This window comes from Cebidichthys violaceus, unplaced genomic scaffold, assembly GCF_023349555.1.
Source record: "Cebidichthys violaceus isolate CVI_PGR_0920_01 unplaced genomic scaffold, fCebVio1.0.p SCAF_4, whole genome shotgun sequence".
Taxonomy (NCBI): Eukaryota; Metazoa; Chordata; class Actinopteri; order Perciformes; family Stichaeidae; genus Cebidichthys; species Cebidichthys violaceus.
Window position 1 is genome coordinate 17,128,129 of NW_027176594.1, and position 19,241 is coordinate 17,147,369.

General features: G+C 42.8%; 1 protein-coding gene across 2 annotated transcripts; it reads right to left on the bottom strand.

The window, feature by feature from the left end:
* Window positions 1–932: 932 nt before the first annotated feature.
* On the bottom strand, window positions 933–16,291 carry LOC137884711 (peroxisomal acyl-coenzyme A oxidase 1-like). 2 transcript variants are annotated; one of them, XM_068726664.1, is made up of 14 exons: window positions 16,055–16,291; window positions 14,879–15,038; window positions 11,846–12,006; window positions 10,786–10,893; window positions 10,451–10,570; window positions 10,213–10,328; window positions 9,774–9,943; window positions 6,704–6,866; window positions 6,366–6,556; window positions 5,367–5,546; window positions 4,569–4,674; window positions 4,160–4,303; window positions 3,538–3,744; window positions 933–3,339 (listed from the first exon to the last, which is right to left on the bottom strand). In XM_068726664.1, the coding sequence occupies exons 1-14, from the start codon at window positions 16,161–16,163 to the stop codon at window positions 3,289–3,291; spliced, it is 1,986 nt and encodes a 661-aa protein (XP_068582765.1). In that variant the 5' UTR covers window positions 16,164–16,291; the 3' UTR covers window positions 933–3,288. The 2 variants fall into 2 exon arrangements, with proteins under 2 accessions (XP_068582765.1, XP_068582766.1); XM_068726665.1 differs by lacking the exon at window positions 11,846–12,006 and adding an exon at window positions 13,900–14,060.
* Window positions 16,292–19,241: the final 2,950 nt, after the last annotated feature.

The following is a 19,241-nucleotide window of genomic DNA, read 5'->3' on the forward strand; positions in this document are numbered from 1 at the left end:
AATAATTTAACAGTTATAAGCAACTGAGGAGACCTACCATTTATTTTTTATACATTGAACATTTTCGATATGTATTTGTGAATACACACACACACACACACACACACACACACACACACACACACACACTGACAGCCTCTGGCAGGGAGTGGAAGGGCTCTTCAATGAACACACTACTACAAACAAATCTTTTAGATATTGTCCTTTTAAAACATTAAGCATTACTATCCTTTTAAAGGGGAAATATATTTTTGGGGTTTTATTTACATAATTTTGGCCATCAGTTGTATCAGTTCCTCACTGCTGAGATCCAGGGATGCTGCTTCATCCCAATGACGTCCAACCAGGCAAAAACACATTGTAAAATGTAAGTAAATCTTATTATACCTGGCAGGTGTGATGGAAAAACTACATTTCCTTCAAAATTCAATAAATATAATCCACAAAAAACGTTCTTTTTTTTTTTTACTATTTACCACATATTTAACATCATCGCAATGATATACTGTATTTAGCTGTTGGTAGTACAATAAAGTAACAAAATGTTCAAAATGTAGCATTAGATTTGTGCCATATTAACAGACAGCACACAAATCAAACTTAAAATATTGGCAGTAATTTCTGTAGATAATTGGAAAATATATTTGAGGATCGGATGATGGTTTCACAACAGCAGACGTTCTCTTTGAATGGAGCAAGCAACAGTCCCTGAATTACAAAGATAGCCAATTACATTACTGCAAGGAACTGGTGCATTATGGGTGGTATGTAGCTTTTTTTTTCAAGCGAGGCCAAATCAATGAGTATCTTCCAAAATTATGCTCCGTTTTAACACATTTCAACGGAATTGCTTTGCGAGGCAACAGCTTAGGTCCATGTTTACCTCCTGTCATTCATGACAGGATCAAGACAGATGAAGACAAAACACACCAATCATTTAGTTTTTTATTAATATAACTTACATGTCAAATTATTTACTAACCATTAGAATCATATTGTTTAAAATTATTATTCAATAAACCACGATCACACAAACATGGTTAATAAAGAGCTTAGTCGTTACAGATTGATAATTGGGCCCCCACGGCAGAAATTAACGGATTGAAAGTCATACAAAGAGAAATGAAACACTAATCGCCTTGTACTAAAACTCAATTATTTAATTGTATTAAGAAAAGACAACTTCCTCAGGCACATAATTATCTCACAAATCATCTTTACAGTTCACAGTGAGGCTTTAGATTAAAGCTCTTCTTTTCATCATCGTGTCATTACAGCCGAAAAAAACTCATTACATTTTACTGGAGTGGTTCTGTTGCTACTTATATTCACCAGCCTGTTGGATTTGGTGGCACTGTGATACAAATAAACTTCTGCCCACTGAGATAACCCAAGATCACAAATCTACCAACTCTCATTCTCAATATTATTTTATATTTCTGCTTTGAGTCACTTAATTACAGTTTTTTTCTACAACGGTTTTTGTTTCTGAAACAGTAATAACAGATAGAGAAGCATTAATGAACATCATATATGAACCACAATAATTCAGTCAGCAGGATTTAAACATTGCAGCATATTAACAAAGGATTTATTTAAAGTGTATGGTTTGAAATGTGTTTTCACCCTCTTTTATAATATATCAACCCCACACAGCAGGGAGGGAGAATACTAGCTCACACATATGTGGCCTCATTAAACACTTGATAATGGACTTAAATTCATACAACCTGTCCTCACATAACTCACCATTATCTGCAGAAAGCTTTCTGTCCACAAACACATTCAGGAGCATGTGGACGCACAGAACAGTGTCATCATTCATTCTAATGATAGAACACGCTGCTTGACAGAGAGCCGCCACAGCTCAGAAATTGAGGCATTTAGAACAAATCATCCCAAAGTGATTCCTTTCATCTCCTGTAAGTCGTTAATAATACCGCTGTCTCACATTCGTAGTGTCCTGATGTGCCCTATTCTCTCTATTGAGCTCAGCTTCGGTCAAAGTACAGTTAGGTGTATATAATGTACACGCTGGTATCTGTAACGTCATTAAATTATAACAATGTTATTCATTACACAGAACAAGGTGTGATGAGTGGTGGGGCTCAGAGTAAAGGCAAATTGTTTTACCTTTGTGATTGAAATACAGCAACTAAAAGATTTTAAATGTTAAGACCATTGTGACTGAAGTCAAGCTGATCCCAGCCGCTGTTCTCTACAAAAGGAAGCCTAAAAGGGAGAGAGTATTTGATTCTAAAAAGCATACACTTTAAGGGAAGTATCAAGTTAAGGCTGTGAGGAACAGTCCGATACAATGTCGGACAGTGACATTTAAGGCATTTTAAATTCTTACGGCTCTGGAGAACAGCTGATGTATATGTAGAATTTATCTACTGATGGTTTGAAAATGGTTTAGTCACAGTATTTTACGTGGGATATTCTATATCTTCACTTGATGTTTCTGTTGGATCTCTGCTCTAATTTGCATGAATGTTTATGTAAGTCAGTCATACACCATTATTCACGGTTATGGGGGGTTGCCACAGACTTGTTCATTTCCATTTTAATGCCTACAGCAATTGATAAAGGTTGTGGATAAACTACTGCTCTTTAATAACGATCATGACAAATGGCACAGCGTGTAATCAAATAAAATGGTGGTCCTCGTCGTCAGGGGAAACAACCAACACGGATTTTGCTGTTGGTTTGTTCCTAACATAAAGCGCTCCAATATGTGAAACATTCATAATAACATTGTGTTCTTGTTAGAAAAAAAAAAAGATGGCATTTCCATCTTGGCTGGTTCACAATGAGGAGCCATCAGACACGCAGCAGAAAGTCAGGAAAAGATGGAAAAATGAAATGCTAAGAAACGTTACAATGGAACTTCTCGACAGAAAACATGGTAATCTAAAAGTGCAAATACGTGATTATTTTCAGTATTCATAAAGCTATTTTTTGCACAAAATAATGATTTCACTAGAGATTTTTTAATTTCATTCCTGTTTTTACTTCCATTCCCCTCAATAATTACTTTTAGATTGTTTAGGATGTCCACCCTGTTTACAGGCCACTGTGAAGAGATCAATGTAGACAGCTCCAACATGTTGTGGCCTTGAGAGTGGCTGAGTATGATGATCAACTTACCACTTATAGAGATCAAGGCTAAATTAATGCAGACTGGTAAATACCAGAAATGATATGATGTGTTAATGTGGCTAAGGTTGTGCTTATATATGCAGTGTTGATGGGTCTCAGCCAGGAATCAAGGTACCAGGGGTCAGCTCACAGTTTGGCCTGCAGGGGCTTCAGGTACTTGTGGAAGGATTCATGGACCTGGGGAAGGAAGAAGGAATGGAATATTATTTAAACTGAAATAATGAGCATGTAATCTCACAAACTTCTTCCTCTGATGCCAAATGATTATTGTTGGCCACAGTTACAGTGCACTAATGCAATAGTGTCAGCTTAGATAGTCAGAGAAAGATATTTAAGTGACACTACTTTTATTTCATCCCTGTGAATATGACTGACCTCTGTGGAGTTTAGCGGTGAGCGGCGAGCCCACTCGAACAAGTTCTCATAGACGTTGCCATCATATCGTCCCAAGACCGAATTCAGCTTCTTGTCGTGGTGATCGAAGGCATCGACTAGTGCCACAGCGTTGGGCCTCAGCTGAGACAGCAGCTCCTTGACACGAACAGAAACCTGCAGCACCTGGGGCACATTCAGCAGTCCAGCCTGAAATAAAACAGATGGAGATGTGGATGAAAACGTGCTGCTGCGCCTCTCTCAGCCGCCTTAACAGTGAGGAAACAGACAAGAGAGACGGCGGGTTGTTAAACAAAGCATGAAGTCTTATATTTCATTTTCAATTTAAAGCTCAGCTGATGAAACAAAATCTAATTTGCATTACTTTACCAGCCGCCCAAATATACAAACCCGACACACAAAGAATCCATTTTGTTAACTCAGAGACAAAGACGGAATTGAGGCTGGTATTTTATATGGAAGGAAGCAGACAGTGAAACTGACCAACAGCACAGGGAGTGTGCAAATAACTGGAGCAGCTTTGCGCAATATGTCTGTAACACCTACAATAAGATTAGCAGTGAATGTGGACCATGTTGTTTCTGTAGGTTATGATTTTTCTGACCTGAAGGAAGTCTCCAGAATTGTTTTTGATGCCATTCAGGGCGTACAGCAGAGCAAGGGTCGACATCACCGAGTGTATCGATGTGTCACCGACCTCCCCGAGCTTGTCAGTAAAGATCTTCACTACAACATAGTGACAGTGGGCCTGGAGACAAAATAAAACAGGGGGGAAAAAGAAGAAGTGAGATGGACATGAGCAGAATTTGACTTCAGGCTGCGTCAGAACGAACAACATATTGGCTTTGGAGCTTGGCATCAATCTCTACAATTACCCATAAGTCCAAGCCATGTCTGTGTATCACAAGCTACGTAAGGCTTTAAACTGTGTCATGGACGGACGGACAGACAGACAGACAGACAGACAGACAGACAGACAGACAGACAGACAGAGAGAACTGGACTGAACTTACATCTGTGGCTCTGACCAGGTCAACAGCGCTGTTGTTCCAGGCGTCCTCCTGGCTCTTCCTGAGCTGCAACTCCTGCTGGATGCTCTTAGCTGCCAGCTCAACTAGACTACAAACACAAACACATTATCTGAATTAACCAATGATGTCATTAATATACATTAATAACACCATTAAGACACTCTTTACCTCTTCAGTTTTAACAACATGGCATAACTATTATCTTTGGGTTTTAAGAACAGCAGAGGATGTCTCTTTACTTTAAATTCCCCTGAAATCTGGAACGTCTCTTATGAAATAAGAATCAAATCCATATATTTTTTAATGGAAGGAATATTTCATAGGGAGCCTTTTTTTAGAAACAAATAAATTACGACTAAAACGCAACTGTCCTTTATTCCTCTAATGTCTGATCTGGTAGGCCACATTTCACCACCCTCCACCAGACTGGCTTAGCCGCTGTTTGTGCTCGCCACACAGCTGACAGTATGTGACTAAGACTGACAGTATGCGGATGTGGTCAGAGCCGCATATTATGTCAGTGAAATGAACAAAGGCAGAAATATGGTCGACAGTAGACAACAGCACATCAGGACAGATACTCTTTGGGAACCATGAGCCAAGAGTGGAGGGATCAGAGCAGTTTTATATTAACTGAAGATAATAAATAACTTCAAAATGTTTTTTTTGTACTTTAACATAAATAACAAATGTGTCTGATAAAAATGTGGAAAACAACATGAAATGGTAAAAGGCGTTAAATAACTCAAATAGCTCAAGTAACTAGATCTTGTCTCTTACGTGGCAGCTCGCAGTTTGTAGACCTCCACCAGGCTAGCCAGGTCATTTATGTCGACTACGGTTGGTCTGGCCGCAACGGGCTGGGGCTGGACCCTCTGATGCTTCGGTTCATTCAGATATGACACAATGCCGCTCAGCTGCTGTCCTGCCTTAGCCTGCCGGTAGCTCTTCACCAGGAATCTGCATGGACAAAAGTTGAAGAGGCAAACAGGTGAGGGTTAAACAACTAAACCATGGGAGCACGAGCTGACTGGTGAACTATTTGGTGTTCACAGTCATGGAACTCAGCTGTACCCAAATGCAGTATTTCCTGTGGTACTGTTAACATAATTTATTTCTTCTTGTATGATTGTGTATCATTTTGCTAATACCAAATCCAAGTGTGGTGTCAAGTATCAACCTCCTTATTCGTACCCATTCACAACACCTTCAGCCTTTGTCTGTGTACTTCATGTTCAGTTAAGAGCTCATTGTGTAATTCAACATTTCAGTAACTGTTGGCACAACTTTGCCAGGGAAACATCACATTACAGCATTCTCAAACTGACCATTATAGTGCTGGTAGTAACTAACAATAAAAACTATCATTTAGGGATATAACAGGTCACCTGTGTTTGTTTTTGCTGTGGTAGGAGTGAAGGTGTGTCCCTGCATTGTGGTATGATAGGGCTGCTGAGTGGGTGTATGTTTATGCCTTTGTTTGTCTGTATTTGTCTCGGTTAAAAAAGCTAAATGTGTGTGTACTTCATTGAGAGCCTTGCTGTTTGAGTACCTGTACTAAAATTAATTCTGGTATTACGCCGATGTTACTATAAGGTTAAATGTTACAGCTTAAAGTAGACACAAAGATGACATAACTCCTACTTTATGAGCTCTCTAACGACACAGAAACAAACCACCCAGGCTTTTCCAGAGTGTGTTTGAGACAGAGTTGGGTGGAGAACTTGGTCTTGTTAAGGTGTCACATTTGTTGTCATACGAGTCTGTGTGACGAGTTACCTCGCAGTCTGCAGCATCATGACTGTGTTCTCTCCCTCGTAGGTGCACGTAGGGGTGAAGTTCACGTAAATATCCGGCAAGGCGCTGCTGCAGGAGTAGCCGTGGCCGCCACATGACATGCGGCACACCTCGATGGCAGAGTTGGTTGCCCATGTGGTGAAGGCCTTCAGACCCGCAGACAGGGCATGGAGCTGGAGATCGGAAGACAAAGAGGGTGGAAAGAGCTTCATGGAGGCACTAGTTGACAATTATATACACATTTAAAAGTAAAGAAGAAGTAATAGAATTTGCCATGGATGATCTATTGCCCTGACTAGAATATGAGAAACAGTAAGTACCTCAGGCAGCTCACTGAAGTCCCCCTGGTTGATGTCTCCACTGATGCGGTGGTAGGTCTGGCTCATATACTGGCCAACAAAAGTGAAGGCATAGGCCATAGCCAGCAAAGGGAAGAGCTTGTACTGCTGCGTCTGGTAATCGAGGATCTGAGGCTCTGGGTCTCTGTGGGACACAAACACACAGGATCTCATATAAAAGGTTGGACTTCCCTTTGATACATGGGAATGTGGTAAGAGATAGAAGCATGAAAAAACAGTGCTACTTCCAGTGGCGGCTGACCAATAGAGGGTGCCGTCCCCCCTTGAGCCACAAAAAATTTAAATAATAATAAATTATACAAATTGTCAGTATTTGTCTCATCTCATCTTCAACCGCTTATCCGGGATCGGGTCGCGGGGGCAACAGCTCCAGCAGGGGACCCCAAACTTCCCTTTCCCGGGCCACATTAGCCAGCTCTGACTGGGGGATCCCAAGGTGCTCCCAGGCCAGTTTGGAGATATAGTCCCTCCACCTGGACCTGGGCCACCCTCGGAGTCTCCTCCCAGCTGGTCGTGCCTGGAACACCTCCCTAGGGAGGCGCCCAGGTGGCATCCTCACCAGATGCCCAAACCACCTCAACAGGCTCCTTTCCACGCAAAGGAGCAGCGGCTCTACTTCGAGTCCCTCACAGATGACCGAACTTCTCATCCTATCTCTAAGGGAGATGCCAGCCACCCTCCTGAGGAAACCCATTTCGGCCGCTTGTACCCGCGATCTAATTCTTTCGGTCATGACCCAGTTCACATGACCATAGGTGAGAGTAGGAAGAAAGATTGCCCGGTAGATAGAGAGCTTTGTCTTGCGGCTCAGTTCTCTTTTCGTCACAATGGTGCGGTGGAGCGACTGCAATACTGCACTAGCTGCTCCGATTCTCCGGCCAATCTCACGTTCCATTGTTCCCTCACTCGCGAACAAGACCCCGAGGTACTTGAACTCCTTCACTTGGGGTAAGGACTCATTCCCTACCCGGAATGGGCAATCCACTGAGTTTCCTGTTTCCTGTTGAGAACCATGGCCTCAGATTTAGAGGTGCTGATCCTCATCCCAACCGCTTCACACTCGGCTGTGAACCGATCCAGTGAGTGCTGGAGGTCACAGCCCGATGAAGACATCAGGACCACATCATCTGCAAACAGCAGCGATGCAATCCTCAGCCCACTGAAATGTAAACACTCCTCCCCACGACTACGCCTCAATATCCTGTCTATGAATACCACAAACAGGATTGGTGACAAAGCACAGCCCTGGCGGAGGCCAACCCTCACCGGAAACGAGTCCGACTTACTGCCGAGAACCCAGACACAGCTCTTGCTTTAGGCGTACAGGGATTGGATGGCCCCCAGAAGTGGCCCCCTCACCCCATACTCCCGCAGCACCTCCCACAGTATCTCCCGGGGGACCCGGTCATACGCCTTCTCCAGGTCCACAAAACACATGTAGACCGGATGGGAGTATTCCCAAGCCCCCTCCAGGATCCTTGCGAGAGTGAAGAGCTGGTCCGTTGTTCCACGGGCAGGACGGAATCCTCATTGTTCCTCTTCAATCCAAGGTTCGACTATCGGCCGAACCCTACTTTCCAGCACCTTGGAGTAGACTTTACCAGGGAGGCTGAGTAGTGTGATACCTCGGTAATTGGTACACACCCTCTGGTCCCCCTTTTTAAACAGGGAAACCACCACCCCGGTCTGCCACTCCCTAGGCACCGTCCCAGACCTCCACACAATGTTGAAGAGACGTGTCATCCAAGACAGCCCCTCCACACCCAGTGCCTTCAGCATTTCTGGACAGATCACATCAATCCCTGGGGCTTTACCACTGTGGAGTTGTTTGACTACCTCAGTGACTTCCACCAGGGAAATTGATGATGCTCCCCCATCAGCCTCCAGCTCTGCCTCTACAGTAGAGGGCGTATTAGTCGGATTCAGGAGTTCCTTAAAGTGCTCCTTCCACCGCCCGATTACCCCCTCAGTTGAAGTCAACAGAGTCAAATCCTTACTGTATACAGCTTGGATGTTTCCCCGTTTCCCCCTCCTGAGGTTCTGGATGGTTTTCCAGAAACACCTTGGTGCCAACCGAAAGTCCTTCTCCATGGCTACTCCAAACTTCTCCCATACCCACTGCTTTGCCTCCTTCACGGCAGCAGCTGTAGCCCTTCGGGTCTGACGGTACCTTGCAACTGCCTCAGGAGTCCTCCGGGATAACATATCCTGGAAGGCCTCTTTCTTCAGTCAGTCTTCCCTGACCACCGGTGTCCACCACGGTGTTCGAGGGTTACCGCCCCTTGAGGCACCTAAGACCTTGAGACCACAGCTCACCGCTGTAGCTTTGGCAATAGAAGCTTTGAACATCGTCCATTCCTGTTCGATGCCCCCAACCTCAACAGGGATGCTAGAAAAGCTCCGCCGGAGGTGTGAGTTGAAGATCTCCCGGACAGGGGCCTCCTCCAGACGTTCCCAGTTTGCTCGCACTACCCGTTTGGGCTTACCAGGTCTGTCCAGAGTTTTCCCCCACCATATTTGTGTTTTTGAAATATGGAATGCACCCAGTAGTATGTGGAAAATATGATATCTGCGCAAAATATATGCTTGTCCTGCACGCCCAACTGGTAGGAGACCCCGGGGAAGAGCCAGAACACGCTGGACGGATCACATCTCTCAGCTAGCCTGGGAACGCCTCGGGATCCCCCAGAATGAGGGAATTGCCTGAGATGTCCTTACATGTTTGTCAAAGTGTTATTTACTGCTTTTTTTTTGTGTTGGAATAAATGTAAAATATTTAACTGCAAAGTTGTAATGCGTTTTTGATAACGCATTACATGATTTTTGCATCAAATCATACTGGGATGTTTGCTGAAATTGATTGGATGTGGCACAGCCCTACCTTGAACATTTTCCACCAGCCGACCCTGAAAGCCATAAGTAAAATCTAATTTTGAGCTTGAACTTAAGCATGTGTTTCCTTGCAACTTCTGTAAGTAATGAAATGTTTGTGCAGCTGTTTGCTGAAGTACACTCATTTGTGTTGACTGACCCCGGCCGGATTTCAGACTGGTGTCGAACAGAACTGTAGCGGATGGCGATGGTGCAGGATTTGGAGAGGGCCCGGGCTGACTCGCCTACAATCATGGAGCGGATGAACACCATGGTGCCGTAGGTCAGCTTGGCGCTTGGTGGCTTCAGATAGGTTCCATCTGGCTCCACCTAGTGGAGAGACAGAGTCATTCTGACTGCAGATGCCTTGAGGAGCAAACATCCCACTATAGATGCAATACACTGCATAAACTCAGTGTATTATTACAACAGTTTATAAAGGCACACCCAGATAAAAGTAATGCAGTCTAATACAACAGCACTGGAATAAATGCTACCTTCATGAAGATGGTAATGTTCAGTTTTACACTCCATGGAGGCAATCAACTTAAATCCATTTGTCCTCAGGGAAACTATCAACTCAAATAATGTCACGTTACCTTGGCGTATTTCATCAGCATGTTGTCTCGTGGGATTCGCACGTTCTCTAGTTTCAGGAAGCCGTTGTCAACTTCACTGAAGCCAAACTTGGGGCCGATATCTCCAACAACAATACCTAGAAGAGACGGGGAAAAAAAGACACACACCGAAAAAAAGGGAGGCAGAGAAAGGAAGGTAAATGAGGAGTGACTTTACCGCAAACACCAAATCCAGACACATATCGCAGACGGCGGTTACCTGGCAGGGGAACGTGTGTGTCCATGTCACGGATGGGTACAATAAAAGCATGCAGGCCGTGGAAATTTCCCTGAGTGTAAAGCTGGGCTAGAACTATGGCATGGTTGGAGGTCTTTCCAACTAGAAAGAGAGGGAGTGAGAGGGTTAAAACGTGTTTGTTCTGAATGTCAATGAGGTTTTCTCAGCCTGAAAGAAAAACAAGAAAAAAAGCAGTGCAACATCTAGACAAATACAAAACATATTCCTTACAGGAATTCTGGTATTATTCCAATTCCAGGCTGCAAAATATTTCTTGGTCCAGTCCTGCAGAGACGTGATAGTGTGAGTGTACTTACGTCCTCCAGGCCACCATTTGATGGAGCTGACGGTGGGACTGTTCAAGACAAACTCCTGCGTGGCTGGGTCATATGTGGCTGTGGTCTCCAGCCCCCTGAGGTGTGTGCCTAGACATCACATCAAAGCCCATCAAACACACACACATACACTGAAATTACCTGATGTGACATTAACAGACTGAAGATTAATCAATGAATCATATAATTCTTCAGCATAAATCAAATAAGATAATGGATAAAAGGCAGGTTTAGCCCATGACAACTTGAAACATGCATTTCTAGGTTTCTGAACTCTTTAAAATAAAAAATAGAATGGATGAAGCCAACACAAAGGAGCAAAACAGTGAACATTGTAGGTGTTTGACAGACCAAAAAACATATGCAACAATCATATTTTAAGATAATTCAACTCATGCTGTATGTCATGCCATGTGCTTGATGGCCTCGGAGTTCGAATCTAAAAGAAACAAACTGGTTGGTCTAATCAAACTGGAACGTGTTGCTATACTGGTCTGCAACTAAAGACAGAGGCTGAAACAAACATATACAAACTATCTAAGACTGTTAGTTCAAGAAACACATGATGATACGAGTGTGGGAGAGGTAGTGTGTCAGGGAGCATAACACCTAGTGACAGATTCTCTCAGGTTTGCACGTCAAAGGCAAATTTAAGTTTGTACAAACTTGTGATAACTTTTCACTTGACCAGTGGGTCAATCGACCTACTTTTGGTTGCATTCATCATCAAGTTCCTTTTTAACACAAAAGGAAAATAATGATGGAGAAGATGTTAAAACACCTGCAAGTCAAGCAAACAATAAACCTCATTATCCGTGGAAGTTTTAGTGAATGAATTAAAAACTAGTACAAATAAGGTCAACATTAGATTTAACGAAAGCATGAGAATTATCACAATCCTAAAAATGTAGCACCTACATGTACAGAATGTCATTACGCAACAATTCTGGGGTCTATTGCCTGTAATAAAGTAACCAAATAATCCCTGTCTGCTGACCGGCCTAAACAGGCCTGATATTTTGGACTGCTCTGTTCATTTTACCGTGGCCCATCTCAGTCTGAGCGTAGGTGCCGATGATCTCTAGGTTCCAGGCGGGCATGAAGAAACGGTCCATCTGCTCTGGGGTGGCCTGGTTGAGCAGTGTGGGCAGGAACATCCCCAGATGGAGATCCAAGGGCTCTGGCCTGTCCGGGTGCACACAGCTAGGGCCACGCAGGACAGGGGCAAATGGAAAAGAGAAGCAGGTGGTGATGCAGAGAGGGCCAGGAGGCAGATGTAAGTGCAGATCAATGGAGGAGAGGATGTTGGATTAAGTATTTTCAAAAATCCACAGGAGGGATTGTGGGTAAGAGTTGATATGGTTCAGATGAAGAAGAAGCGATGGAAGAGAAAGACAGAGGATGTGCAGGAAAGCAGTGAAGACAAATTAAAACAGCTTTTGAGCATACCATGCATATTGATTTGATCGCGTCGTCACAATTTGGCTTGAAACTGCACTCATTTAAATCTGTCTTTAGGAGCTGTTTAGTTATGTACAGCACTTAAGTCACTGTTTCTGACCATAAACTGATCAAATCAAAGCATAAAAGTTCAAACACACTCCTGATTTAGCTGCCTCTTACATTTCTATACACCAAGTGGTCACATGTCAACTTCTTGTTCAGTACCACCTGGATGTTCAACTACTCTGGCAACATGCAGTTTAAAAGACAGCACACATGTTTAGAGAACATGAGATGGATATTTTGGACATTAAAATGAAGTCTTTGCAGATGAGGTAGGCTAATTAAAAGAAAAAAATGCTTCGGGATCTATTTTGATAACCAGTTTCAATTGAAAACTGCCAACTCTCAAATGTAAGAGTTCACAGCATTCCTTGGTCTTGGTGATTTAAAAAAAAAAAAAAAAAAAATCAGTTTTCTGAAACTTTATAGACAAAGCGATTCATAAAGAAAACAGTCAGCAGATTAATCCATAACGAATGCAATTGTTAGTCGTAGCTCTAGAAAAGTGACCACGGCCACATTAAGTCACGAGTCACGACATAAATGATACTCTTGGATTTGGCCAAGTGTTGCTCCAATCTGCTAGAACACTAAACTAAACTAAAGTTCATTAAAGACGGGGTCATCGGGTCTAAACTTTCAGTGTAGGTTTGCGCAGATCAACCACTAATTCACAATAACATCCATTCAACTTTCTTACAGCAAGGCAACAAACAATAGCTGTAAGCCTACATTCTCTCCGACTACAAAGAAGAGAAGCTGGAACTCAGCCTCATTATGAGATCCCGGACCACACATGTCCACCTGCTGTTGATGAGAGATTGCATGGAAAAAATAAAATCAGACCAGTTTCAGTTTCCAGTCTACACTACCTATTAATTCACACACCAGAACAACTTCTTCCCCATTCCAGATATCAACAGCCAAACAAAAGACAGATCAGATAATTAAGAATAACTTAATGATTAAAACCAATAGGAAAATAAGTTCATCATTTGCAAAAGTGATGGTGAAGCTCATGGGCATTTTGATTACTGTGTCTTGATTATTTTCCATCAGTGCATCATCATGAAACAAAGATGGGAGAGTTGTGAGGAGGAAAGCAGTAGAACCCCTGAATGTAGATGGGAATACGTTTTTGACGAGACAAAACTACAAATTTCTTTTATTAAGCTACTACTATTGTTACTAACCATGAAAGGTGTAAGGGACAACCACTAGAGGAGCGTTGTTAGTAACGAAGCTACAGCACACCTAGTTAACCAGCCACAATTCATCATGTCTCGTTAGAACAAAACGTAAAATATGGACACAATTGTCAGGACACGCATGCAACTACTTTTTAATTTTCTACATGATTTGGATCTGTCAAACACGTACAAAGAAATCACCAGAACTGCTCTTGGAACTCCAAACCTGTGGTAACGGGCCTCTTTTTCCAGCCCCAAATATCATTTAGGCTAAATATCTAAAAACACAAATGCCAATTTGTGCTATTTTATAAACAGCACGATCAAGTTGTGTTTGAGAGCCTTCAACAACAAGCAGCATAAGACTTAGCATAAGTTCAGAGCTAAGTCCAGGACTGACCGTGACCCATTTCAGTTTGGGCATATGTGCCCACGGCCTGGAAGGACTCGGCCAGAGGTATCCATTTCCTGGACTGCTGAGGGTCACACTGGCTGTACAAGGTCGGGAGGAACATGACAAAGTGTAGCCCCAGGGACTCATGCTGGTTGCCTTTCACCATACTGGGCGACGGGAAAACGTAGGACACACAGCTTAAGTTGAGATTCACCATTACTCCAACATTATGTAACTGATGTATTTGATGAACCATCAAAGCACTTTGAGTTTTATGGCTGAGGTCAAGTTTATCACACACATACAATTTAGTAAGGTCCTGGATAAAGCATATTTGTCTTATTTAACAATACATTTTAGAGCTTCCTTCTGGAAAACAATCACATTACTACTGGGACTGACAGATCAAGAAAATCTGATCCACATATATCCTATCCTAATGTGCAATCATTTTGAAAAGCATCTACATCATATAGGCTGAGAGAAAGCTTGGGAGTGCACACTGAAAATTTGACAAAAACCTAAAAAAAACAACATAAAAATAGATTATCTATTACACTGCATGACGTGCAGCGAGTGAAAGCTGGGACCTTGCATACTGCACCCTCTGACACAGTTTTAATCTTATCTTGAACTTTGCCCCAACTGCATTCATTGGCCACATACATCTACACAGATTGTTGGTCAAGCTCCGATAAATCTGACACATTTTCCACAGGAAATGTCTCAACCACCCTGCTGTTTAGTTGTTGGATACAGTTATCGGACAGTAATGGAACTGTTGGTAAAAACATGTTAAAATGGTCCACCACTTTTAATGGCTGATCTCATATCACGGCGCCCGAGCTGCATCATGGCAACCTTTGGTATGTGAAAACTATCACTGGCAATGCCATTTTGTATCCGGCAGTCAAACCTTTGATACTGGCGGTACCTGACCGAGGTCATAATAGTTTGCTCACATGTCGACTCGTTTACCACATACTTCTTGTAGCAGTAGATCTCCTCTGGGTCTGCAATGCCATACTCTCTGAGCTTCAGGATCATTTGGGCACTTTTTTTAACAGCCTGGTCATAGCGCTCACTGCGGGACAGGAAGTTTGGGTCCTCCTCCTTAAAGTCCGGGTCGCTGAGAACCATCGACTCTATAGTGGAAATGAAATCAGAAATGTATCTTTTGGTTAAACAGCTGCGCTAGTCTACACAATACATGTGTTAAAGTTTATGTGGACATATATAAAAGTCTATTACATGTGTAACCATGTGTGAAAATGTGTATCAAGATTGAATAAGTGTATTAAGTGGGATAACAAGTAAATACAGTAGGTTGTAACTGTCATGCATACAATACATCCATTTTTAAACAGCTGTGTGACAATGGAGGAGATGCATCCTGCAAAGTCCACATTTCGAGACCAAATACATCATATATGCTTGCAAGGCATTGGTCGATAAGGGAAGCCTTCTTTTGTTTGTTTATATTTCGCTTCCCTCAGCTCTCTGTAATCAAATGTAGGTTAATCGTTTGTTCAGTGGACTGTTCTGGCAAACTCATTAATGAATAAGTCAATGGACAAAAACCTAATAAGAAACTTGATAATCGATTAATCTTTTAGAGTTATTTTTGAGAAAATAATACAAAGTTCTCTGGTTGCAGCTTGTAAAATGTGATTACTTTTGGGTTTTAAATATGGTCTTTATTTTTCCATGAATTGGCATTCGTCAACATTGAATTAAACATATTGTTCTGAGACACATGTTATGGTTTGCCTAAAGAGGATATGAATAAAGTAGCACGGCCTCTTGAACATGAAGTTCAGTTGTAACGTAACAAACGTCGGTAACGTTGAACGTTACATAATTGGACACTTAAAAAAACTGTGACCAACTAACGTTACTGTCAGTGTACGCCAATGTAACCTTTGGGATACACCACATCCTCTTTACATAACTAACTTTAGAGATAGCCCCGTAAATTGAGATTAGGTTGACATAAACAAACAGCCAATGAAAGCATATGCTAACCACTAGCTTCCTTTTTCTCAACAGTATTGTTTTGCTAATATCCTGACTGTCATCATCATATGAAGTTGTCGGTGTCGGCGGTAACGAGCACAACAACTCCTCGCACGATCGGGCAAAGTAGACGTTTCAAACTCACCAATCTCTCGCCGTCTTTTGGTCTTTTCAGGCCCCCCGTCCAAAATGTGGGTCAGTTTCTCGACGTCAAACGTGGCGTTTTTCCGCTCTCTCATAATATCAGGATTCATGGTTCTGTATCTGACTGGATATTTACACTGTAGTGGGAAAAGTATAGTGACAAATGTATTTTATAACCTCTTGTAACCTCAACCTGACGGGTCCGTCGGTTCTCCTCCTGACGCAGCCGCAGAGAGGTGCAGAGAGGTGGAGACAAGTCATGTGACACATACCCCGGAAGTACCATATACTGTGTAGGTAGCACACAGGCCCAATCCCAATAGGCTCGTTCAACATTGACCTGCGTCTCACTAGAGAGTGGAGGACAGCAGGCGGAAGCAGCAGGGGGCGTTAAAAAAAATGCGGTACTTGGAGCTCAATTGGATTCATTCACGTGTGTTTGTAAATATAAACTTGTGTGGAAATGTGCGTTTATCTGCATTGTATGCTATTCTTTGTTCTTTTTATGTCTGCCTGTGAAACACTTTGCTGCTCGTTTTGATATGTGTTTATAACACAAGATATGTCTTTAGATTAAACCTCCATTGCACAACATGAGGCTAATAGCCAACAATCAAGCATTACATATTATAACTAGAAAATTTCGCAAGAAATTTTGACAGTGTGGCTTCTACTGCCCGAAGACGTCGCAATATATACATAAACGCTGATGTTACTGGCAGTATCGTTGAGGTTCGATTGAGATAATGCTTCTCTCTTTTCTGCATTTTAGATTCATACTCTTGAAAAAGTTAAACCAAGTTAAAGCTGACGCTTTTATTTTGAAAACTTACCGGATGCTCTATCCCTTATCGGTGTCTGACTTCCTGCCTGGGTCGATCTGCTCTGTGTTAATTGACGCAATAAACCCGAGCCTTGGGCTCTCGCGCACCCTTCATTGAGGCAGAGTAGTGTTTGCCTCCCCTTAATGTCAGATCAGCAACACTAAATATGTTCGACACAGACGTGAAATACAGTACCTATTATATGGAAAGAAAGGACATATAATAAAAGTGTCTACAAATATTACAGTGTGTGCAGGAATGAGACAGCAAAAGGCACGCGCTCAACCCAGTTTGTGAGGGATTCACAGTCTGAGGTGAGGAACAGCTGGTCACTGCCTCACCTCACTGTCTCCTCTTTGTTTGAACAGGACATGCGCTAATTCAGAGATTTTGATTATAAAAATGTTTGGAATAATACAGAAATTACATTTATAACGCAGATCAGTAGAGAAATATTAATATTTATTTTATTTTAGCATTATTTGTTTTTTACATTTCATCATCACACCCTGACCGCACGTCCCTGCGTAGAGCTCTGGGTGAACACAAATGGCTACAGTTTGTACTTCCTGATTCAACAACAACAGGACGTCAGTGATGACAGGAGGAACATCGCGCCAACCGCGTCGCTTCAAACGCGTCGCCCCAAACGCGTCGCTCCAAACGCCCCAAACGCGTCACTTCAAACGCGTCGCTCCAAACGCCCCAAACGCGTCGCTTCAAACGCGTCGCCCCAAACGCCACAAACGCGTCGCTTCAAACGCGTCGCTCCAAACGCGTCGCTCCAAACGCCCCAAACGCGTCGCTTCAAATGCGTCGCTTCAAACGCGTCGCTCCAAAGGCCCCAAACGCGTCGCCCCAAGCGCGTCGCCCCAAACGCGTCGCTCCAAACGCTCCAAACGCCCCAAGCGCGTCGCTCCAAACGCCCCAAACGCGTCGCTCAAAACGCGCCGCGCAAAATTCGCATCACTGCAGTCTCATCGCGTCTGTGCAAAGACTTTATATGTAATCTCATCACGCGAATAATTCGCCCTGCGTTCGGTGTGAACACAGCTGGCAGCCTCGTGGGGAGGGGAGGGGGGAGCTGCGCTCATGTGATTGCTTGAAAATGAGGCTGACATCTGATTGGCTACAGATAGGTCCATGTTAAAAAAAACCTATTTGTGAATCCGGCCAGGCAGGGGAGTCTCAAAAAACCCACCAACAAATGTGAAGAGATCCACAAACAAATACACACAAATCCACAAACAAATAGAAAACATCCACACACAAATACATACAAATGCAGAAATATATTTGTTCTGCGTGCATTTGTGAGTCACATTTATTTGTAAATCCTTCTGTGTAGAGACAGACAGACAGACAGAGAGAGAGAGTGCGCGTGCGTGCGTGTCACTGGTTGCCATGGTGACGACGCAGGGCCTGGAGAGTCTGTGAGTCTGTTTGTTTATAAACATCAGTAATTAGCTGAATTAAGAACACCTGTGAGCTTGGCAGACTTTTCATGAGAAAACACTGGAAAACACCTGTCAAACAAATGCACTTTATACCAAAACCATGAGTCCAATCAATAAAATAAGTGCACCGTGAAAGAGATAAGACTCTGCCGAACGCCCTGGTATGTTTTTTATGTTCATAGTGTTATAAATGTGAGCGCTAGCGCAAGTTACAAAACTGGTACCGTCTGCTTTCTTTGACAAATTTCTTTTCTGATTTAACATGGGGTCTAATGGAGTAGTTGGTTGGAATTCATGTCGCTCCACGGCTGTTTGAGCCAAATGTGTAAGTCCGTTGGATTCCATAGACACTTTGTTGCGACCAGCACAAGATTTCCAAGCTTTTTGGCCAAAAATGGTGTATAAAGAGTAAAAATTGTGGGAATGGGAGCAATTTGTTTGGAAAAATCACAGAACATTTTCCTGCTCTGCTTCACTCTGACCGTGATGTCATCACTCTAGCACTTAACGAGCTGCGCAATACACACCCATTATAAAATCTGAAACAGGCCCAAAGTTTTGCTGAAACTAAATCGGTAACTTCATGAAAACTATGCTAGCTAGCAAAATGTCCATTTGGCTCAATAACGTCCATCAATTTGTCTACGTTTTAAACTTTGAATCATGTTTCTACGTTAAAGTATGGCTGGTCAATATGGGTCCAAAGTTAAGTGTTTTTTTTGCTTTCTTCACGCCGAAATCCCATTCAAGTCAATGGGCCGATTTTTCATCGTAGATTGCGATTTTCGGGGAAACCGCTGGACGAATTTCTTATAAAAGTCATAGCTCACGATTCCCAATCAAGCCGCACGTGTTGAATTACTTTTTGAGCAGGTGTTGGCAACGCTGTGGGACTAGTTTCGCGGCA